The sequence below is a fragment of the Argopecten irradians genome, chromosome 4 (assembly GCF_041381155.1).
Source record: "Argopecten irradians isolate NY chromosome 4, Ai_NY, whole genome shotgun sequence".
Taxonomy (NCBI): Eukaryota; Metazoa; Mollusca; class Bivalvia; order Pectinida; family Pectinidae; genus Argopecten; species Argopecten irradians.
The window spans coordinates 31,120,218-31,145,775 of NC_091137.1; the positions used below are offsets into that span (position 1 = coordinate 31,120,218).

General features: G+C 33.3%; 2 protein-coding genes across 2 annotated transcripts; both read left to right on the forward strand.

The window, feature by feature from the left end:
• The first annotated feature begins 976 nt into the window (after positions 1 to 976).
• LOC138322472 (guanine deaminase-like) lies at positions 977 to 7,483 on the forward strand. The gene is made up of 13 exons (XM_069266498.1): positions 977 to 1,138; positions 1,692 to 1,783; positions 2,236 to 2,407; positions 2,936 to 3,023; positions 3,493 to 3,595; positions 3,762 to 3,789; positions 4,204 to 4,311; positions 5,085 to 5,192; positions 5,381 to 5,478; positions 5,946 to 6,013; positions 6,161 to 6,310; positions 6,638 to 6,784; positions 7,313 to 7,483. The coding sequence occupies exons 1-13, from the start codon at positions 1,022 to 1,024 to the stop codon at positions 7,381 to 7,383; spliced, it is 1,350 nt and encodes a 449-aa protein (XP_069122599.1). The 5' UTR covers positions 977 to 1,021; the 3' UTR covers positions 7,384 to 7,483.
• A 10,495-nt stretch (positions 7,484 to 17,978) lies between these two features.
• LOC138321275 (perlucin-like) lies at positions 17,979 to 25,521 on the forward strand. The gene is made up of 5 exons (XM_069264833.1): positions 17,979 to 18,060; positions 23,173 to 23,267; positions 23,437 to 23,533; positions 23,891 to 24,128; positions 24,987 to 25,521. Exons 1-5 carry the CDS (start codon positions 18,015 to 18,017, stop codon positions 25,015 to 25,017), a joined length of 507 nt encoding a protein of 168 aa, XP_069120934.1. The 5' UTR covers positions 17,979 to 18,014; the 3' UTR covers positions 25,018 to 25,521.
• Positions 25,522 to 25,558: the final 37 nt, after the last annotated feature.

Consider the following 25,558-nt stretch of genomic DNA (forward strand, 5'->3'; position numbering starts at 1 on the left):
AGAAATACGATGCATAGTATATTGTATCAACTCAGAAAAGCAAACGCAATTTTAAAGAAAGCAGTCCAAGGCATTCTCAGATCAATAACTCGGCTGCCACACAGAAGAACCAGCGATAGACTGGTAAAACTCGGGAAGTATTGAACGGGGGGAGGTTTTGTCTAGCAGCAAGAGATAGAAAATTCGTCTGGGTACATTTCCGCTGTTGAAAAGGCGAAAAATCTTGCTTTTATGCTTTTTCTCTTTCCCTTTGACCAATCTGATTGAAACCAGCTCTTCAATACGCAGCGTATTGAAAAGCTGGTTGCAATCAGATTGTCCCTTTGGCATGCATAGTACATATGCAAACGAAAAACAAATATATTTTAATGCTGATCTGATGAAGAACGTTGATAGCCATTTAAATCTTGTAAGTTTTGAAATATATTAGCTGTTAGGAATTCAAACACATGGGTATTCCTTACTAGATATTTCGATACAGATTACAAAATCAAAACAAAATCGGTATTATCATTAAAATTTTTATCATGATAATGAACTTCATTGAAAGGGGATATCTGCATTTAGACGAAAGTTAATCTACCACCTGGTCCTCAGACATTAGTATTGCAGTCTATATAGTTAGCAAAATATGACACAAGATAATTAGATAAGCACATTTAACAGCTTTATAAATACTAAGATAAGCACCGATTAGGAAAGCTTTTTCGCGTGCATTTTTTCGCTATTTCGCGTGTTGAAAAGACGAAAAGTTATTATGGCACTAATCATCCACCATACTGAAGCTCTGGTATTATCATCATAATATTATTTAGATTTTAATTTTATACTAAACTATGAAGCATAATGCGGAATTTCTACATTCTCTCTCTCTCTATATATATATATATGCAGACTCACGTACTTAATATTTTATGGTGATGATTTATATGAATAAATTAAAAAGTTATATAACATCTGTTACATGTTTGCAGACTATAAATACGTGTGATGTGTACATGTATTGAAGAGAGTATTAGCCATGTTTAAGGATGCATTACATATACCGTTTGCTATCAAAGGAATCATTATCCATTCAACACAAACCTCAGCCTTAGTGATATTACGTGACTGCTGGATCGGTGTCAGGTCAGGAAAGGTAAGAAATATAACCGCTCTATAATTTAAGGACCAGTTTGATGAGGTTGATGGACGTTAACGCTGTCCTTTATTAGAATGAATGATTAGGACACCATCCTGTCGTAAATCATGTTAGGAAGAATGGAGAATTAAAGCTTTACATGTCGAAAGGTAGATCAATGCCAGTTAATATATCACACATCTTTATTTGATTTTACGCGGTGACTGGGAATTGGCATGAAAATGATAAAGTTATTGTTTGTGAACGGAATACTGTGTGAACGCAATACTATTTCGTGTAAACGCAATACCAGAAACATATATATACATATATGTTTATATTTTTCTGGCAATACTAAAGCCTATGAACACAATACTATTGCGTGTGAATGAAACAATTATTAGTTGCGAACGCAATAGTAATGCGTCAGAACCAAATAACTATTGAGTTCAAACGCAAAATTACACACAAAAACGTATGAATGCAATAGTTTTGCGTTCACAATGTGGGTTTTTAAATCAAATAACATAACAATTTATGTTGCATTTAGCATATATGTTTTATTTTGTAGATAGTATATTTACAACAAAATGACAATCGAATCATTGAAGAATTGAAGAAGCATGATATTGAAGAAGATAATATCATTTATCTGCAAGAGCCGTTAGTATACAAAATTATATCGCATAAAAAATGGATTGTTGTGTCCATGAAGTAATATAATAAGCTGGTACAGGACAGCTTACATTTGTTGATGACTGTTCCGAGTTGCTAATCTTCTGTGAACATAATCGCATATTCATGTTATATATTTCCAAGTAGGTTCCCGAAACAAACTTGCAATTAAAGTTAGCATATTATTGAAAATGATATTTTCTATTGCATCAAATTCATATCTTAGCTTATCACGTTCAGCAATCAACTCGTTTTGTTCTCTGATGCGTCCTTAATGCCATTATGCTATATCAGAGTTACTTCCCTTCATTTCTTTCTACCCGTACAAACGGGTTAAAGGGAAGTAACACTGATAGATCAGAATCTTGGATTATAAAGCAATAAGTTAGAGAAGTCTCGTTTTGAAACATCTCAATGTATGTTATATTAATGATTTGCAGAAAATTCGTGGTGCCTGGATTTATCGATACCCACATTCATGCATCACAGTATCCAAACTGCGGTAAATGTCTGGATGAAGGCATGCTTTCATGGCTTCAAAAGTACACCATTCCCACTGAAGCTAAATTTGCTGATGTCGACTTTGCAAGGACACAATACAGAAAAGTTGTTGTAAGTACGGCCAAATCACCCAAGGCATAAATAAAATACTTAACAGTCAAATGGTGATTATCCACAGGTCATATGCGATGGAATTTGTCATTCGGGTCTTAGGTAGTATGTTTTAGAAGTAGTTAGTAAGATAGTTTTTACCATGTCAAATAGTGCCAGAGTGGATAATCGTTCCGTTTTCTGGAATGTATTACGCAATATCTATCCATCTCTTCTAACACTTGATCGTAATATAAGTCAATAGACATAACTAGTGATACTTATAGTTTTCCGTCGGGGACACCGGCCCAAAGAAAACATAATGCGTTGTAAAGCAAGCGAGTTTTTTTGTTACAAGAAAATGAAAAAATAAGGATTTGAACTAGAATAATATATCTAAATATCACTTACTTGGTTAATATCGATGGGGCAGAAGTATATAAATTAGTTTTAATATAGATTATTAATGCAATACACTTTCCTTAGTTTACAGATTTTATAACCTGAGATTGTCGTTTGTTTACATTATGGTCTGTGGTATCGTTGCAGTCCCGGGTTGTCAAGAACGGAACAACAACAGCTTGTTACCTAGCAACAATTTTCACCGATTCTACGTTAGAACTGTGTGACATCATACGTGAGTGATAACAATGACACGTATCATGTAGAAATAAGATAGCTTTTTAAAATAATTTGAAAATGTATTGGTAAATGATTTTTTGATTAACGTAACGTCAATGAGACCACATAGTAATACATGTGATTCTAAATATTCATATTTTCGAGATAAGTCGACTTACAGGTTAAGAGGTTTACTTGATTGGTTTGATGAAAACAAGCTAAGGCTTTAAGTTATTGGGGCCTTGTAGTCATATTGATTCGAGTTATTAACGAGTGTATATATTAGATAATTTACAGTATATATGCGGTTTGTTTTTCACCATACACAAATGTTAATAACATTAAAATAACAAAACATTTTCTCAATCTTGATTGGTACTGAATTAAATATCAAAATGTTGATATTTTTCTTTGTTCTAGTTTCTGCTTTTTGCACAAGTACTTTATTTCCAAGCGTAGAACTGGTTTATATATTCTCGTTGTAGAAAGCGTAGGTCAGCGAGCAGTCGTCGGTAAGGTAAACATGGACCAGAACTCCGCTACCTATTATATAGAGGACACAGTTACATCAGCACAGGAAACCGAACGGTAACATTACATGTCATATATACCTTTAATATTGTTTGTGCTATTCGAAAACATTTGGTTTCAGTTACATCTTAGTGAAAAATCTGCATTGCTACTATCTACCTTACATATAAAATATGCTTGATTTGTGACACTTGAATAACATAAATGCTTCCTTGTTTTCTAGATATATCAACGAGTTTACACGGAAAGAGGTTTGTATTTTATAATATGCATACATGGTAATATTTACGCAAATAATTTTAAAGTTCTGTTACAAATACAGCTCACTATGTGTGAATCATTCATATCAATCCATCCATATGTATATTTTTCTTTTACTTTGGTCCTGTTCCTCTTGTTCTTCATCTATATTTGTTCATACAATGTATACGTATTATGTACATTGGAGTAATGCCATTTGAATAATCAAAGGTGTTAATTATAAGCCGTTTTAATATTTCAGTAAAAATAATACAAAATGCGTCCTTACAAAAGTGATTGACGCGTCATCGCTATTTTGTCATTGCGAAGGAATGAAAACCCCACAGCAAAAATAATTTGCTATAGACAGCCATATTTAACATCACTGTTTGCATTTTTAAAATCTCTGTCGTCTTGAATTTTAGTACACACATATAAAACCTTGCATCACACCACGGTATGCTGGCAATTGCTCGATGGAACTAATGGAACAACTAGGACAAATTGCCCGAAATCACAATCTTCATATACAGGTAATACAACCACGTATAAGCGTTTGTTTGTGTGTTTGTTTGAGTTTGACGGCCTATCGGCAACCAATATCATTTAAAGCAAAACTACGTTCCTTCGCCTTCCAACTTACGGTTTTAATGCCTTATTAAAAGTTTATATACCTATGCCTTTTAGTCAGCTTTTGATGTATTGTACGATCTAGCATTTTATACAGGCACAACTATTTTCTCATTTTATAACGTTTTTGGTATTTATACGGATGAGATCCATACTCTAAAAGAATGATGGCAAAACTGTTTCCAATCTTTGAAATAGATATGACCGTTTCGATTCATTAAAGGTACATTATATTGTACCCCTTAAGAACGAAAAAATCAAAGAATGGTATATCTCTACGTCTGAAATTACTACAAGAAGTTCACTTCATAATACCATTCGTATCTTTTTAAAGGAAGAAATTTAATGAATTTTATCTACGAAATACTGAGTTAAACGTGCCCCTTTGACTAAAACTATATTACCTTGCTAGATTTCGTCTTCGGCCTCCGCTCGCCGAAGGTTCTACTGTGTTTTCCATTATGATTATATTTGTTTCCTTTATCTTTTTTTATGTGATATTATTGATTCTTTATCATGTGACCGCATTTGTAACTTGTATTTCTTGATAAATGGTCAGAGCTGCTCTGAACATTTTATCCTATTTTCAACAACATTGTTGGTATTACTTCTCTGGATTAAACAATTTCAACTTGTTTGAACAATGAAACTGAATTATTTATCAAATTTCATTAAGACCCATCTTGCGGAGACAACGGAAGAATGTGACATGGTTATGAACCTTTTTCCTGGTCACAACGCGTACGCTGACATATACAGCAAAGCCGGCCTGTTAACACGAAAGGTATTTACAAAGGTGGCATTTTAGATACATTTTTTGCATGAATTATTAAATGTTTAATAGTCGGGGACAAACGTCTACAAAATAGCGAAATTATAGCTTACACTTCTCTGAGATACAATCTGAAATTCAATGATTAAATTAACAAGTTAACAAGTTTATCCTACACTTCGTTGTTATCACCTTTACAGACAGTCCTCGCCCATGGGATACATCTGACGGCTGAAGAACGCAGACTTATCCGACTACAACAATCCGGCATTTCCCATTGCCCTAATTCTAATATAGCGTACGTATTGTTATACTATGAAAATAGTCTGACTCTTCATATATATATGAAATTGTACAAAAGCAACAAATGGATATGTCTGATAAACCAATAAAATACAGCTTGCATTGTCACTTCAACAGTGGTATTGGTAGTTGGTTATTATAATTGTTTTAAATGGATGAAGACCAATGCCATCACAGAAAAGTGCAGAATACCCATTATCTAGGATTTTAACAGATAATTGCGGTTTTTTGCTATTTTTTATATATTTAGAATGCACTTCTTAAAGTACTATAAAGTACATATTAAGCAGCATAACAAGAACCATGCCACTCTTACACTTGATTAGCGAAAAATGGAAAAGTTTGGAGACTTTCAAATTCACCAGCAAACATCTACTACATGTATATTGACCATTTATTATTCAACTCAATGTCATTCATTAAAATATCGTGACACAGAATAGTTATTTTCATATTTAACAGAATACGTAGCGGTTTACTTGATGTAAGGACGTGCCTTGACGAGAAGATAAGTGTTGGCTTGGGCACTGGTAAGTGTTTAAAACGCTAAAATTACTATTTGATTAAGTTTGATAATCATGTTTGTGGTTAATGGGACCTCTGAATTATTTTAAAACAACGATTTTTTTAAATTTACTTTTACAAGAAATTGTACTTTTTTTTAATGTCTCTATCAGATATTTCTGGGGGCTACAGTTCTTCCATTTTAAATGCCATGAGGGCAGCCATCTGTACTTCCAATACCATCGCCATACTTAAGGGTCCAAACTACAGGCAACTCGACTACAGGGAAGTGTTTAAAATGGCTACAATAGGAGGAGCTGAAGGTATATTTAAAAAAGATAACATGTAATTTCGCAACTGATAACTTTGATTTGTTTGCGGTGATTTGTTTTACTGAATATTGATTAGATAAACGGTATTAATGGAATTTTGTTTTACGAAATTTTATATCAACTTACTTATGCGAGTATATTTATAATATTATTTTATTAAATTCCGCGAAGAAAACTTCATGGTCTCATCAGCACTATTTTGCGACATTTGTGTATATTTTCCAAAGTCAAATAGTCTGTAAAATGTTGGCGCATGATCGTACCACACCCCATGTATTATATAATTTGTTTTTTTCTTTTTGTGTTGATGATTTTCAGTTTTAGACATGGATGATGAGATCGGTAATTTTGAGGTCGGGAAGGAATTTGATGCCCTCGTAATCGATCCTGCTGTTGAAGGAGGGCCTTTCGACGTGTTTCGGGATGATACAATAGAAGATGTTTTTCAGAAATTTGTTTTTCTAGGTAACTATTACGGAGGATTGCGCTTAATTATTTGCATAGATTGTTTTTCAGTAGAAAATATTAAAATATGACAACATGTCGTGCATGTCGGCCATGATCCCACTATAACAACTCTAAGTGGCTGGCATTTGGTTTACTTTTCAACTACACGTGGTGTTTTAATAGAACACTCCCGGCAGTATTTTATCGAACAGAGTTGTTTAATTTCATAAATGGGAACATTGATCCTAATAAATAGGAATGTGTACGTTTTTCCGGCATTGCATGCACGACGCATTATATAGAAATATGCCACTGAAGTAGCGTAGGCCAAATCTGTCCTACGATTTCATGTTTTAATAGGTAATGCGAGTTGACTATATTTCGTAAAAACAATAAAGTCTAATAATTTACGCAAGTTAAGCGGACTAGCATGTAGGTATTGGTTGTGACGTGATGTGTAAGTCAACGTAATGTCATATTTTTAGTGTAAACGACGCAAGTTTCACTTGCAAAATAATGACGTCACATTTTGTTTATGTTTTTAAGGTGACGACCGAAACATTTCGAGAGTATATGTATCCGGACATAACATCTTACGAAATCTAAGAAGTAAATAACTGGATGTCAGAACCGCATTGTTTTAAAACTTATATAAGGATTGACATTTTGTGTTATAACTAAAGTTCGTGACTATCTGATTACTGTAATATCTAATATTTAACTTTTATGCTAACAGTAAGTCAGGGCCTTTGTTGTCGTCAACTATCATAACGGTGGCCCGAGTGTTACTACATGTAATGGGATGTTTTTGTTACATTGTTTATCATTCTGTAAATTTGTTGATGTGAGAAAAGTGTTTGTCATCAACTGTTCTATACATTTGATAGTTTATACGGCTAAAACCCAAATGTTGTCAAATATAGCTTATTATCCTGGCGAACACAAATTTTAAACTACGTTTTGTTTTTATTACTATATCTACCCTTTACAATAACCACTATCACGTCAGGACATCTATATGTGTTTTTATATTGTAAATCAAATCCGAAAACTAAGAACCGCTATGTTTCCGAAACAAAATATGAAAGTTTATGAAGGATAACATGAGACTATGAAAATTAATTGCCTGAGATGATGATACAACACAAACAAGATTCCCTTATTTATCGTAGCTAAATTCATTTTGCTCTATCACCCTGCATCATTTTGAAGATTATATTTGTTCAGAAAGCGATAAGACTTGTAATAACGGTAAACCAAGACATTTTGGATTCTACAACATTATAAATTGTCAAATAGTTATACATTAATTTTACATTTACAAACATTTGGTTAAGAAACATGTATTACCTTCAATAAGGTTATTTAAAACATTTTGGGAAAAAGACCTAAATTAAAAATAGACCTCCGACATGTCCCCTATGTATAGAAGATTGAGCCCAGGGTAGAAGTTTGACCGGTTCACTGATTGGCTGCTTAATCATGAAATTCAAATATAAAAATGTTTTCTGACAGGTAATTATTCCTAGATAACAATGATTCAAGATTCAAATTAAGGTTCAAAATATCAACTTTTATACTTGATATGTAAAAAAAAACATTAGAATTTTAGGATTTTTTTTTTCTGTGGAAAATGCACGATATTTCAAAATGGCTTCCCTGGTTGATGTTTAAGCTGAAGGGCCCATACTTATATGTTTCTATCTGGTGTTATATGAGGACCTAACCTTGAATTGTAGAACACAATAGCTAACTAATTTTAGCTGTTTTGATTATAAATTACAAAACTTTACCAAAATTTAACACTGTGGTTTTTGCAGACTTATTTAGTTGGGTGGTCTCTTTATTTTGTTATCATGTTCATAATATTGATGTATTATCTACTTTTTGTTGAGAACTTGACAACACAATATGATGGTCTAAAAAGTATAATTGTGTATTGTGACGTAACAAAACGTAACTGAAACGATCCACATGTACATTGAAGCTAAAAGAACTAAAAGAAGGGCATGTTATCTTATCAAAGTTGTATTCAGTTATATTGGTTATATCTTTATATGCGGACATCTAGATAAGAAAATACAGACGATCATGTCTTGGAACGGTTTGTGTTTCGTGCTTTTAGCATTAATGTCAGGTAAGTCCTGTTACTTTACGTTCCTGCAAAGTATTGTTGTAGCATTTTAAAAGATGGTATCTTGTGTGACATTTATAACAGTACTTAAGCGTGGATAGTTATGTTGTTGTATACTTTGAGCTATTACTAACCATGTATAAAGTTCTCCCACATGGAAGAAAGGAGGACAACAATCAAAAATTAAAGTGAACAGTCGGGCAAGGATGGCTAAAGTCGGTAAAAATGGTGTGAATGTATCCAGTATAATTTCTTATGAAATAGAAAAATAAAAATCTCTCGCCAAAATCTGTCTGCGTACGAAGAAATTAATTTAAAGTATAGTAATCCTAAAACGTCCTCCCGGCTGACTATGTCCGTGGTTACATTTCCACGCAGCCTCGCTTTCAATGCTTTCAACTTTCCTTTACTTTAATGGTCAGAACTGGGAAACGTAAGCAGAACTTGGCCGTCGTATTAAAATGTGAGAACTTTTGGAAGGCCAAGGAACGCATTTAGACTGGTTTTCTTTGCCCGACTATTCACTTTAACTCTTGTGACAGTCATGATTGACCTGCATTGACATCGTACATTTTAATAATAACAATATTCTCTACATTTATGGTTTTTATTGCATACATTTTACAGGTCAAATGACAATAAAAGGTCTGAACCGTTTTCAGAGTAATATGAAGAGCTCACAAAGGGGTGAGTGCATTCGTTAATAAATTTCAAAAATAATTCATAAATTTGCAGATAACAGCGTTTATTTGTAGAACCATCCCTACAATATCATAACGATACGGTGACAAATATATTCTTGTAATTATACCTGACTCATTCTCCATCAATTTGATTCTAATTTACATGGGGATGTTCAAAAGAGACTGGCTTATCATTATTATGCAGCAATATCAATTTGATGATTACCTAATAGTCGGTTAGTTTCACCAGTAAAAAACTTTTGCTATCCTTAATAGGAAAAATAATATTTTAGAGAACCACCCCAATTCAATACGGCGGTTTCCAATTCCCAAAACTTTGTGGGTAAAGAACTATTAACCGTCGATTAGTCCCACCTTCCGTTGATTATGAAATCTTCATTTGACGTGATTTTTATGGCGTCATAATCACCAGAAGGTGGGACTAATCGACGGGAAAAAGCAATCTCTTCCAGGGTGCATTGCGGTTCCCACAATTTCACCTCTGTAAACGGCCCAGCGAAATTTAAAGATTCTTGAAAAAAACGTATTTCGGACGCATACTAAATTCTTTAATACATATTGTAAGTTTCCTTTCATAAAATTTTCCTGTAAAAGTCTGTCAGTTCTGACGTACTATAATTTGATCATTCAATATCAAGCAAAACAATAATGGATTACTTTGTGGATACGCTAGACTACCTTGTAAGTAGATAGTCACGACTTGCATACGACGTCCGCCATTTAAAACAATCACTGTGACGTCATCTATACAGGGGACGCATTGTATCACACAATCGTCATGACGTTATATTCTGTGACCCTAGGTCAACAGACGGCCAGTTCGTGAGCCGTTGACAAAGATGAATGTGGGGACTGCAATGAACTCAGGGGGAGATTAGGTAAATAGTACTCTGTAGTATCTTGTACGTACAACTTAGTATCTTGTACGTATAACTTAGTATCTTGTACGTACAACTTAGTATCTTGTACGTACAAGATAGTATCTTGTACGTACCAGATAGTATCTTGTACGTACAAGTTAGTATCTTGTTCGTACAACTTAGTATCTTGTTACGTACAACTTAGTATCTTGTACGTACAAGATAGTATTTTGTACGTATAACTTAGTATCTTGTACGTACAAGTTACTATCTTGTACGTACAACTTATAGTATCTTGTACGTACAAGATAGTATATTGTACGTACAAGATAGTATCTTGTACGTACAACTTAGTATCTTGAACATACAAGTTGAGTTGAACTGCTGTTCATCACCGCAGAATTGAGTCACCCGCCTGATATTTTTCGTAATTAAAGATAGTCGGTCTACTTTGCATTGCTTCAAGCACGATCACAGGTTTATTAACTTATTTGACAATATTAAAAATATAAATATATATTAATGAGAACAATATCTTTTTCACAATCGTAATTTGAAATTGCCGGATTATGAGTTGAACTGTATAGTCACTAGCATTATTTTGAAACTGACACTGTATAGTTCCTTTCGAGAAAACTGTATAGTCGCTTGTTTTATAGATAAGATACATTTAGTGATAAATGGATATGATACATCTCCGATGAATGATAAGTTTTATCTATTAAACAAATTCGTAATTTTCTTCAGTAATAAAAGTTAAATACTTCACAATGGTGCCATTATTGGAAATGTTTGAGCATTTATTTTACTTCAGAATAGTAGTATTGAAAATAATTAACTGCCTCCGAAAAAAATCCTAGGCATTATGCCCTAATTCGAATGAGTTACTGATTGCACAGACAACAAAAGCAAAACAAATTATTTCATATGTGTTTTTGTGTTTATTAGACATATATACAAACATCAATTATTATCCAAATGATGATCATAGTAAAAACTCTGTTATAAACATTTACATATATGTGTTCGGAAACTTATCACAGCATTACAACTCCACAACATATATTCTTTTCTCCCTTTGGCTTAAACAAAGGGTACGTAATATACGTATAGCTTCATGCGATGCCATTGTGACAGTAAACCAGCCACAGCCTTTAATACCGAGAGTTTCAACATTATACTATCTTGTACGTACAAGATACTAAGTTGTACGTACAAGATACTAAGTTGTACGTACAAGATACTAATTGTACGTACAAGATACTAACTTGTACGTACAAGATACTAACTTGTACGTACAAGATACTAACTTGTACGTACAAGATACTAAGTTTGAACGTACAAGATACTAACTTGTACGTACAAGATACTAAGTTGTACGTACAAGATACTAACTTGTACGTACAAGATACTATCTTGTACGTACAAGATACTAACTTGTACGTACAAGATACTATCTTGTACGTACAAGATACTAACTTGTACGTACAAGATACTAACTTGTACGTACAAGATACTAACTTGTACGTACAAGATATACTAACTTGTACGTACAAGATACTAAGTTGTACGTACAAGATACTAACTTGTACGTACAAGATACTAACTTGTACGTACAAGATACTATCTTGTACGTACAAGATACTACTTGTACGTACAAGATAATAACTTGTACGTACAAGATAAATAAAACTTTGTAGTGGCCCTAATACGCCGCCGTACAAATAGATGTTGGTGGCTTTATTGAAATAAATACTATGTTTTGGTGCAATTAGCAGGGTTTTTTTTAATCACGGTAACTGGTCCTGTAGGTATCGTTAACTGTACCAATTATCGGCGAAAATAAATAGCGCCTGGACAAAAAACATATTACCAAAATTAAACAATGACTAATATTACTGAAGTATATTGGACTAAAGATAATTCATGTCGGTTTTCAACGGCTTAAAGGGACAATTTAATAAGGCTAATTCTGTTACATAACCACAAGGCAAAATATGACATCAATCTATTGTTCTATATTCCTTATGAAACATATTACAATGTACAAGGAATATTGACAAATTCCACGACATTGTTAAGTATTTTGATTGATACCGTTGAAATTCCAAATCGTTGATCAATACGATTAAGCAGGTATAACATGTATACTGTACCCATACCCGAGCCAACGTCACGTACGTTAATCAAATGCAAAACATAACCTTTGAGGAGTTGGGGAAATTATATTTAGACAAGAACATGCACCTAATAACGTAAACACACTACTGTAAGAGCGATTTGAGCAGTTCTAGATAAAAACAAAAGTCTTTACTACATTGACAAGGGCCAGGCTTCGGAATACAAGACGTATGACCACAATGTGTAATGGCGGATTGTCCCTTTTATTTAAGTTTCTATGCGTTAGTTTTGTCAAAATCCTTTTTTTTAAAAAACTAGAAAAAAATCACGGTAACTGGTCGCGACCCAGTATAGATAACATTACATTCTGTATTATTGTTGATTGAATTGGTGTTCGTCAACAAATAAAACTAGTTGGTGTATATGACAGCAGTTGTCGCATAATTTATTAGGAAATTAAAAATGAAATATTTCTGACATTAGCCACTGGTGTAAGTGGCTGTCACGACGGCTGGATATTCTACAGAGCGTCATCGAGCCTTTATCTCAATCCTTGCGTTTTTATAGAGTTCCTTCTATTTCCAGTTCAACTGTCAATTGTTCCACATTGAGCTAGTGTCTATTACTGATGCTGATGAAAATAACTTTCTGCAAGCTGAACTCAGACGCCTTCATATATATTCGGTATGGTTTGTGATATAATGTATTGAAGTAACTTTTCTTCATACACTTATTATTATTTCGGTGATCTTTGTTATAACTGCAACAAATAAAATCTAATAAATATACTGATATTTCCTGTCTTCTTTCAAATGTTTTTATTTATATTTTTCATTTTTTAACATTTCATTTCAGTACAGATTGACTTTCGCGCGTGATTATTATTTTTGTAACCCAAGGGCGGTTTTAGATATCTTATTGTTAACTTCAAATAAGAAACTTTGTAATTTTGTGAGCTAGCTAAAAATTTTGAATTTAAATGTTTCGCGAATAATTGTTTAAAACGTAATGAATGGATCCATGTCCGTAAGAGCCCAAGATCGTACTGAATGGATCCATGACAGTAAGAACCCTATAACCCTAGATCGTAATGAATGGGTCTATTTCAGTAAGAACCCTAGATCGTAATGAATGGATCTATGTCAGTAAGAACCCTAGACCGTAATGAATGGATCCATATCAGTAAGAACACTAAATCCTAAGATCGTAAAAAATGGGTCTATTTCAGTAAGAACCCTATAACCCTAGATCGTAAAAAATGGGTCTATTTCAGTAAGAACCCTAGACCGTAATGAATGGATCCATGTCAGTAAGAACCGTAGATAGTAATGAATGGATCCATGTCAGTTAGAACCGTAGATAGTAATGAATGGATCCATGTCAGTTAGAACCCTAGATCGCAATGAATGGTACCATGTCATTAAGAATCCTGGTTCGTAATGAAAGGTTCCATGTCAGTAAGAACCGTAGATAGTAATGAATGGATCCATGTCAGTTAGAACCCTATATCGCGAATTCATCTTTAGATATTTTATTGAAAATAATGAAGACATGAAATATTGTATACGCGAAAATCAAGTAATTGACACTAATGTACATGTATTATTTATATTTATATTGTAGACCCAAACAAGAACAAGACGTGCTACTTTACCAGTGGGACAGACACGCACATAGAGGGCCAGTGGGAGTGGACTACTAATCAACAGAGATTTACTTTCACTGACTGGTACCCTGGTGAGCCCAATGACGATTATAATCAACATGGCGGAATGGAAAACTGCCTTTGTATGTACGGCCATTATGATTTCCAGTGGAACGATATGCGCTGTGAGCTCAAAAAAAACTTTATTTGCCGGACGGACCAGTAAGTGATATATGATTTTGGAATTAAAAAAAAAAGATTTCCAAGTTGTAATTTATTTTAGGACAAAACGTGACACTGGGATTTCATGACACCTCAGAATCACTAACCCATTCTGATTTTCGATTTGGATGTTTCATATAAAACTGCCGAACAAAATTAGATATTTTCGGTACTAACAGTATGATAAAGGTGCTATCCAGCAGTTAAGCAACGATTGTTCGTGTCAAATTTTGGTAACAAACAGCATGTCCTTAACATGGGCCCGTCATCACTAACATTGGTGAACTGAGGCGATTTATTTTTTTAACGAAAACATAACGAATTCCATCCATGATGTATTAAAATAATCTCGATTGAACTGATAAATCCAGAGTCGACAAAACTAATTTATCCAATATAGTAATTTACAAATTCATCTTACTCAGTATGCTATTTTATGTTTCTTTTGTGTTTTTTCCCTTCTGATAGAAATGTAATATATATGTCATGTCAAGTTTAGGTTGCTGTCCCATGGAATTGTAAATGTGTTATATGCAAAAAATCGAAAAAAAAATTAAAAAAAAATATATATAAAAAAAGATGAATCCAGAGTAACATTGTTCTTGTGTCTGTTATTACCATTGAGCTTTGTGAACATATTTAGACTGAACTTCGCAGTGTAACTTTCCATTAATTTCCCGTAGTTGTGTCGTGTAATTGCTATTAAGACTGTCAATGCTTACTGCCAATTGGCCTTGTGAATGAAAAAAAAAACCCGAATGGTTTTGAATGTACTCTCATGGAACCCGATACGTCGTTTATTACACAATGGCATACCGCACCAGTTCAAAAATGAAGTCATTCATATACCACAATATGTGAAAATCACGAACGAATAGATTAAATCTAAATTCATTTGCCGGACAAACTTCGCCAAGTCAACACATTTCCCCTTTATGAGTCTATATAAGGTGATGGCCAAACAATTTCGGCTACATTAACGGAAATATATATCAGAACCCAAGCAAGTCACTGTTTAATCCAAAGGACCTCTGGTTATACTACCTAACGGTGTAAATTCTTTTTCAGATCTCATCAACACAACGGTTAATTTTACTTATGACGTCCACCAACCTAGTACGATAGCAACTGGAAATTGTACTCGAGTGTTTGGAGTCAATTGTTGTTTGTACTCATTTAAAAATAAATCAATTAAACTAATACAGTTCCTTTATACTTAATGTTCATTTTATTAATTTATTTTAGATAAATATTTTCGTTAAATATTTTCAATAATATCATTGTAATTATTTATTTGCATAAGTCATTTTAGAATATGACGTAAAAATCATTTTAATAACAATTCATGTAATATTAGCCAACGCTGTCTACATATGGATAATACATTAACAACTTTTTGTCATTCTTCATTTTTTTCTACAAACATTGAACATTCGCTCACAATTGTTTATACAGCAATGCAATCAAACAGTTGCAAGAACAATTGTTTACATCGACGATGATCACTAAAATGACGCCAGCATTGCCTTATTGGAATTAAAAAGTTTACTAACGAGAGCTTAGTAAAAAGATTACTTATAGTCACGCGCTGGGAAACTTGTTTTATCGTCTACATCCCGGGGATGTAACCACCTCATAATGCGACATAATATCTTTCCGCCATAAGATATAGTTCCTGAATAGAGAGCCAATGTTTTGCTGTTTATATATCAAATAGGAAATAGGAAAATATAACTATGACAATTACCCCCTGCCATAATTTTGGTTGTGTCGAAATCGATAACACTATTTTCACTACATAATTGTATATTATATCAAAATATCCAGAGTATTCATATCGGAGTACGTAGTAATGTACGGTAATATAATTGTCAATAAAGAATAAACTGCATGTTTACTATGATGGCATAATGAAATGTCAAATAGGGCTATTGCATTAAATGGTAACTCCAGTAACATTATATGTTAAATGGTCTTAAGACTGTATACATTAAAGAGCTGAGACATTTACATCAAAGCCGAAAATTAAAGGACCACAACGTGTCTGGAAAAAACAAAAAATATCAATAACAAACATAACGTCAAAACATCTAAATACATAGTCTAAAATGACGTTATATAAATTTTAAAGTTTATTTTTTTTAATGACAGACAGACAGACAGACACAGACTTTCTTAATTTCCTCTTAATAGAGATTACATTGTCTTGTCGTTTTCAACTTTTTCACAACTTTACATAATAAATATTACATATGTACCATATTGTTTCAATCTCATTGAGTCACTTAGTTTGGCATTTTGTATAATGACGTTCATTTCTGTGAACATTCCACCGAGTTTGTTACTAATAGCAACCATCATGTTCTTTCATTCTTAAGGATCACTTAATAATTTTATTTTTCTTGTTTACACGTTTTATCTTTGTACGTACAAGATAGTACTTGTGTGTATTAAATTATTATCTTGTACGTACAACTTAGTATATTGTACGTACAAGTTATGTATCTATTGTACGTACAACTTAGTATCTTGTACGTACAAGTTAAGTATCTTGTACGAACAACTTAGTATTTTGTACGTGCAAGTGAGTATCTTGTACGTACAAGTTAGTATATTCTACGTACAAGTTAGCATATTGTACGCATAAGTTATTATCTTGTACGTAAGATATTATCTTGAATGTACAAGTTATTATCTTGTACGTACAAGATACTAGATTGTACGTACAAGATACTAACTTGTACGTACAAGAAAAATAAAATTATAATCTCGTGGCCCTAATACGCCGCAGTAGTTCCTAGGGTATCATACTGCCCTTACTTTTCGACACTTGAAAAATTTACTATTTGTTCCAGCAATATATCTCTGCTCTGACATAATGTTGGATACTGCATTAGGAAATGCGTAAAGGTCATTATTCACTACCTTTTTGTATAGTTTACAAAATCATATCTTTAAGCTCTGTCCGATATGAAAGTTTAATTAATTCGCATATTTGCCATGTGTGTTTTGGGGAAATTTCACCGTTAAAGACCATAACGGATATAGTCCGAGGTACTGATGGACTGCCTTATAGTATATCAAATCAGGACTATTGTTGCACTTTTGACGCCCAGTATCAAAATAGGAGTTTGTAACGATTTGTCCTAACAAACGATGTCCAATGAAACTTTCCTACAACAACTCTCCAGTGAAAACAAAATCAAAGAAGAAAGTTGTAATGCTAAATGTACACCATAATTGTGTAGAATAATATCCACAGTAAACTTTACCAAACTGTAACACTGTGGTCTATGTAGAATTATTTAGTTATGCTGGCCTCTATATTATGTCATAATGTCCATGGTTTACCTACTGCTTTGTTAAGAACTTGACAAAAAATAAGATGGTCTAACAAGTATAATTGTGTTATTTTTGACTGTAAAAAACACACCTGAAATGATCTACATGTACATTGAAGCTAAAAGAAAGGCATGCTATCTTAACGAAGTTGTAAATTCAGCAAATGTTAGGTTATATTTTTCATGTGCACATATCTAGATAAGAAAATATATCGACGGTCATGCCTAAGAACGGTTTGTGTTTCGTGTTTTTAGCATTAATATCAGGTAAGTCATGTTACTTTACGTTCCTGCAAAAATATTGTTTGTAGCATTTTAAATGTAGTATCTTGTGTGACATTTATCATAGTCCTTAAGCGTGGTATAGTTATGTTGTTGTATACTTTGAGCTAATTACTAACCATGTGTAAAGGTTTCTCCCACATGTAAGAAAGAAGGTGTAACAATTAAACACATTGAGTATTGAGAGACAGTAATAATTGACCTGAAATCGACGTAATACAGCTGAATAAGTTACCGATTTTGCAATTTTCTCCACAGTTTATATTTGCTAGTTTATTTTTTTATTTTCATATCTTTACAGTTCACATGTCAATGAAAGGTCGATGGATTGAAAGTTTTTTTTTTCAGAGTAATATGAAGAGCTAAAAGCGGATCGAGATTTCAAAGATGCATTCGGGAATAATTTTTTTTTAAAAAATCTTCGCAGATAACAGCGTTTGTTTGTTGAACAATTCTTACAAACTAATATTACGATTATGGTACACTTCCAATAGCATTCTAGTAATTTGGTTATATAAGATTTGATGCATGATTTATCCATACAAGGCAATTTTTGTGTTCTCAATCATAATTTGCATTGGTGGATGTTTATTCAACAATAACAATTTGATGATAACCGAATAGTCGGTTAGTTTCGCGCCTCAAACAAAACATTCGCTATTTTCTTAATAGGAATATATAAATAACTTAAAATGTTACAAATAAAAAAAAATGAACCAAAAAAAAAAAAACCCCAATTTAATTACCCTGAAAGACTATATATATATCATATTTATATGTATGTGTCCTTTAGCCGTATATCAGGTAATTTTATTTCACGGATAAAATTTTCGAGACTACGCCAATGAGCCGCGCAATCGCGAAAGTATCATCCCTGCGAATGAAAAATGCTTAAGTAGTATAGCTATAGATAACATTAAATATTGTTTGATTGAAATGATGTTAGTCAACAAATAACACCAGTTGGTGTAAATGACTGTAGTTAATTTCATAATCTTTAGGTCGAAATAAGTAAAATAAAAAATGAAAACGTAATTCCTGACAAATCAGCCACTAAAGTAAAGTGGATGTCCACGACGGCTGGATATCTCCTACAGAGAGACATGCTACTCGACTTTTCTCGAGAGATACTGGACAACTGGGCCATGAGCCAACGTGCCTCCGTAATACTATATTAACCAAACTCCAATTGGGAAAACAAAAGTTTATAAACTAAAGTAATCTTGTAAATCTGGTGGGGGGTTTTATGTCGAGTTTTTAAATACGTACACTTCATTTGATTGTATATTATTTTATTGAACATTAAACTCAGTACTTGCGCTTTGAAATACGTTCCTTTTATTTTCAGTTCAACTGTCAATTATTTCACAGTGAGCTAGTGTCTATTACTGATGCTGATGAAAAATAAGTTTTCTGCAAGCTGAACTCAGACGACTTCATCAATTCGGTAATGGTTTGAAATCTTTGCAAAGATGATGTTTTGTGTATTGAATTAACTGCACGTGTGTCAGTGTCTTACCGGTCATCTCTGCTGTTAATGCTTGTAATCAAAGACAACATAACCAATGTCTTGTCTTCCTTCAGATAATCATGTCTTGCATTTGTCATAGACTGGTTTAGATTTCGCTAATTTTCTAATAGTTTTGTACTGTAGAAAAACTGGACATTTTTCAAGTCTGAAAAATTTTGCTTCCTATCGTGTCCTATAAATTGGAACTTCATTTATCACAAATTTTGACTTGCGATTGGAAAATGTGAAAGTATCTTTTTCATAATGGATTCCCCAATCTCTATGTTTATTGTTTATATTGTAGACCCACACAAGAATACCATGTGCTACATTACCAGTGGAACAGAACATGCATGTAGAAGGCCAGTGTGGGAGTGCTGGCTACTACTCAACAGAGAATTTACTTTCACTGACTGGTATCTGGACTGGGGAGCCGAATAATGATGACTATGGCGTAATTGAAAACTGCCTTTGTTTGTACGGCCATCTACGATTTCCATTGGAACGATCAACCATGTGAGCTCCAAAATCACTATCATGTTGCCGGATCCGGAACAGTGAGTGGCATCTGCTGTCTTTTGTTGTTGGACAGACATATATGTTATATGGTACTTCAGGTTTGCAGATCTGTGATCACTTTGGAAAATGTTTTTGGATGCATTCTTCTACGTTTAAGTTATTTTATAGCAATAGGTTTCAAGGTAAATTACTAGCTCAACTTATACATGTACTAACCTTTATTTCATTGGAGATTTTATATAAAAACTAGCAAACACGATTAGATATTTTTTGGTATAATGGTAATGGTTAATGCTAATTTTGTAATATATTGTTCAGGCCAGATTTTGGTAACATATAGCATGTCCTTAACAAGGTCCATTATCCTTGTTAACCACTAGTACATTAGTTGGCTGTGAAAGCACTAATAATGGATAGCAGTCATGATGCTTTCAAAGAATCTTCGATTGAACTGGTAATCTAGAGTAACATTTGTTCCTCGATCTATCCTTACCTTTGAGCTTATTTGAGAACACAAATAGGGTGGGATTTTGCGTAAAGATGAACAGTTTCCAAAATTGTGTCATTTAATTTCTATTAAGTCTTGTAGCTTTCTGTGTGCTTATACTAGGCTATATTTGGCCTATCCTGTGAATAAAAAACTGAAAAGTTTTGATGTAATTTTACAATGGAACCCGATTTTATATCACACACGCTTAATACACAATTAAACATCGCCCTAGCACGAACATGAAGCACACCAGCACATTAAGTGGGGGGGGGAGGGGGTGGGGGGGGGGTGGGGGTGGGGGTTGGGGTGGGTGGTGTGTGGGGGGCGGGTGGGGGGGTCGGGGGGGGGGGGGGGTGGGGGGTGGGTGGGGGGGGGTGGTGGGGGGGAGGGTGTGGGGGGGTGTTGGGGTACTAAATCAAATAGATCAAACCTTGAATTCATTTGAAATTCAGACTTAGCCTATATTAGTTAATGGGTAGTCAGAAAAATCGGCTACAGAAATATTATGAGAGAATTTTAAGTGACCGCTAAATCCAAAAGGACATCTTGTTAAATACTGCCTAACGGTTTAAAATTCTTTTTTCAAGAACTCACCAACACAACGAAATATATTGGTTAAGTTTTACTTATGAACGTCCACCAAACTAGAGCGATAGCAACTGAAAATTGTGACCTCGAGCGTTTGGTATGTTAAGTTGTTTGTTTGTCCTTCATGTTTAAAAAGTAAAATAAATCAAACTAAATGCTAGTTTCATTAAATATTTTATTGTTATTTTATTCATTTAATTTGCAATGGTCCATTTTAAAATTTAAAAAAAAAAAAAAATGTTTAATCCGGTAGGGAACAAATCTAAAAGGTATAAAAAAAAAAGAAAAATTGTACTCAACTCAATTAAAAGCTATCTAAATATTAAATGACGTTGTACTGAACATAATGGATATTTCATTAGACAACTTTTGGTGTCATTTTTTTTTTTCTTCAGACAATAATTAACAATTCCTCACAATTGTTAATAACAGTAATCAAGCAGTTTGCAAGGTACATTTTAACATCGAAGATGATCCACTAAAATGGCGCCGACATTTGCCTGATTAAAAGTAGAAAAATTAACTAACGAGAAGTTAAAAAAACCATACACAACAGTAATGATGATATACATGTACATTTTTAAATGCCAAAAATGAAGGACACACATTCTCTTATCAAAGCTATCCAGCTATATTATGCATTTGTATGACACATTTCTAGATAAGGAGAATGTACTGAAGACAATGTCTGTGAGACGGCTTGTGCTTTTCGTAGTTTTTAGCATTGTGTTTTTTTTTTTATCAGGTAGAGTCCAATGTTTTGGTTTATTATGTCTCTCTGTATGCTATTATGTTGTATGCAATTTTTAGCATTTATAAAATAGTAGTATCCTGTAACATCTGCCATATTTCTTACGCGTGGATAGCTACCTCTGTGTTGTTGCATACTTTGAGGACTATACATTAGCAACTCTTACCATGAATGATGAAGTTCTTCTAATCCGTTAGTAAGAAAGAAGGATAGCGATATATTCACTTATTACGTCAGTCATGGAAAGACCTAAGATACACTTGCAATTAATATCATAGTTTAATTCCTGATTTTAAGCGTTAGTTTTTCGGCAATTAACATTATATATAATAATAGTATAATTATGTTCATTTGCATATATTTAATGATTAAAATGATCAAAATGGAGGTCCACCATAAGTGGTCAAGAGGTTAGTGTGTTAAATATTCTAAATTTTGTGAGAGTAAAATATAGTAAACGTCACAAAGTCGGTAATTAACTTGGTGAATACATTTGCAAATATGAATAATAATATACGCAGGGACAACACTTTTGTGTGTTTAATCGAAACACCCTTATATAAACCAATTTCAACCAATAGTTTCTAATAATTATGTGGTTATTTGCACATAATTAACATTGATTTGTCTGCCCCTAGCGGGCAGGGTATTGATTCTGAAGTCTTTAAGTTGTTTGCGCAGCGTATAGTATCACATTTTTCATGAGAAAAGCGATTTTTACTCACCAAGCTGTATAACTGTATCAAATTGGATACTCGTGATTTATCCATACAAGCAATTTTGTTTCTCACTCATAATTTACACGTAGATGTTCAAAAGAGACTGGATTATTATTAAACAATAACAATTTGATGATAACCGAATAGTCGGTTAGTTTCGCGCCTCAAACAAAACATTCGCTATTTTCTTAATAGGAAAAATGAAATATTACAGAACCACCCCAATTTAATTACCTGATGTGGCCAAAAGACTATATATATCATATTTATATGTAGTCCTTTAGCCATATCAGGTAATTTTATTTCACGGAAAAAATTTTGGAGACCACGACAATGAGCCGCGCAATCGCGAAAGTATCATCCCTGCGAAAAATGCTTAAGTAGTATAGCTATAGATAACATTAAATATTGTTGATTGAAATGATGTTAGTCAACAAATAACACCAGTTGGTGTAAATGACTGTAGTTATTTCATAATTCTTTATATAAGAAATTAAAAATGAAATAATTCTGACATCAGCCACTAAAGTAAGTGGATGTCACGACGGCTGGATATCCTACAGAGAGTCATGCTACTTTTTCTCGAGAGATACTGACAACTGGGCCATGGCCAACGTGAGTAATACTATATTAACCAATCCAATTGGGAAAACAAAAGTTTATAAACTAAAGTAATTGTAAATCTGGTTTTATGTCGAGTTTTTAAATACGTACATTATTGATATTATTTTATTGAACTTAAACTCAGTACTTGCGCTTTGAAATACGTTCCTTTTATTTTCAGTTCAACTGTCAATTATTTCACAGTGAGCTAGTGTCTATTACTGATGCTGATGAAAATAAGTTTCTGCAAGCTGAACTCAGACGACTTCATCAATTCGGTATGGTTTGAAATCTTTGCAAAGATGATGTTTTGTGTATTGAATTAACTGCACGTGTTCAGTGTCTTACCGGTCATCTCTGCTGTTAATGCTTGTAATCAAAGACAACATAACAATGTCTTGTCTTCCTTCAGATAATCATGTCTTTGCATTTGTCATAGACTGGTTTAGATTTCCTAATTTTCTAATAGTTTTGTACTGTAGAACAACTGACATTTTCAAGTCTGAAAAATTTTGCTTCCTTCGTGTCCTATAAATTGGAACTTCATTTATCACAATTTGACTTGCGATTGGAAAATGTGAAAGTATCTTTTTCATAAGATTCCTACATCTCTATGTTTATTGTTTATATTGTAGACCCACACAAGAATACCATGTGCTACTTTACCAGTGGAACAGACATGCATGTAGAAGGCCAGTGGGAGTGGGCTACTACTCAACAGAGATTTACTTTCACTGACTGGTATCCTGGGGAGCCGAATAATGATGACTATGGCGTAATTGAAAACTGCCTTTGTTTGTACGGCCATTACGATTTCCATTGGAACGATCAACCATGTGAGCTCCAAAATCACTTCATTTGCCGGACGGAACAGTGAGTGGCATCTGCTGTCTTTTGTTGTTGGACAGACATATATGTTATAGGTACTTCAGTTGCAGATCTGTGATCACGTTGGAAAATGGTTTTTGATGATTCTTCTAAGTTTAAGTTATTTTATAGCAATAGGTTTCAAGGTAAATTACTAGCTCAACTTATACATGTACTAACCTTTATTTCATTGGAGATTTTATATAAAAACTAGCAAACACGATTAAATATTTTTGGTATAATGGTAATGGTAATATTTTTGTAATATATTGTTCAGGCCAGATTTTGGTAACATATAGCATGTCCTTAACAAGGTCCATTATCCTTGTTAACACTAGTACATTAGTGGCTGTGAAAGCAATAATGGATAGCAATCATGATGCTTTCAAAGAATCTCGATTGAACTGGTAATCTAGAGTAACATTGTTCCTCGGATCTATCGTTACCTTTGCGCTTATTGAACACAATATTTTGCGTAAAGATGAACAGTTTCCAAAATTGTGTCATTTAATTTCTATTAAGTCTTGTAGCTTTCTGTGTGCTTATACTGCTATTTGGCCTATCCTGTGAATAAAAAACTGAAAAGTTTTGAGTGTATTTACATGGAACCCGATATATGACACGCTTATTACACAATTAAACATCGCACCAGCTCGAACATGAAGCACACCACACATTATGGGGGGGGGGGGGGACTAAATCAAATAGATCAAACCTTGAGTTCATTTGAAATTCAGACTTAGCCTATATTAGTTAATTGGTAGTCAGAAAATTCGGCTACAGAAATATATGAGAATTTTAAGTGACCGCTAAATCCAAAAGGACATCTTGTTATACTGCCTAACGGTGTAAATTCTTTTTCAGAACTCACCAACACAACGAAATAATTGGTTAAGTTTACTTATGACGTCCACCAAACTACAGCGATAGCAACTGAAAATTGTGCTCGAGTGTTTGGAGTTAATTGTTGTTTGTATTCATTTAAAAAAAACAAATAAATCAAACTATATATAATGTAGTTTCTTAATATTTTATTGTTATTTTATTCATTTATTTGCAATGGTCATTTTAAAATTTACAATCATCTCAATCTAACATTAAATGACGTTGTCTACATATGGATAATTCATTAACAATTTTTTGTCATTTTTTTTTCTTCAAACATAATTTACAATTCCTCACAACTGTTAATACAGTATTCAAGCAGTTGCAAGGAATATTTTAACATCGAAGATGATCACTAAAATGGCGCCGACATTGCCTGATTGAAAGTTGAAATTTAACTAACGAGAGTAAAAAAAACAATTACAGTCACGCGATGGGGAACTTGTATATAGTCTATATTCCGGGGATGTAACTCTGTTTTTTTTTTTTTGTAATATATTGTCAATACACAACAGTAATGCCAAAAAGATGGACACACATTCTCTTATCAA

Bases quoted from the DNA above. Each gene is read 5' to 3' on its own strand.
- LOC138322472 (XM_069266498.1), top strand. From the start codon at position 1,022: ATGTTTAAGGATGCATTACATATACCGTTTGCTATCAAAGGAATCATT. The intron at 1,139-1,691 runs GTAAGAAATATA...TTTATTTTGTAG, and splicing joins TCGGTGTCAGGTCAGGAAAG to ATAGTATATTTACAACAAAA. The intron at 6,014-6,160 runs GTAAGTGTTTAA...TGTCTCTATCAG, and splicing joins AAGTGTTGGCTTGGGCACTG to ATATTTCTGGGGGCTACAGT.
- LOC138321275 (XM_069264833.1), top strand. From the start codon at position 18,015: ATGCCTAAGAACGGTTTGTGTTTCGTGTTTTTAGCATTAATATCAG. The intron at 18,061-23,172 runs GTAAGTCATGTT...TTCTGACATCAG, and splicing joins GTTTTTAGCATTAATATCAG to CCACTAAAGTAAGTGGATGT. The intron at 24,129-24,986 runs GTGAGTGGCATC...ATTCTTTTTCAG, and splicing joins TTCATTTGCCGGACGGAACA to AACTCACCAACACAACGAAA.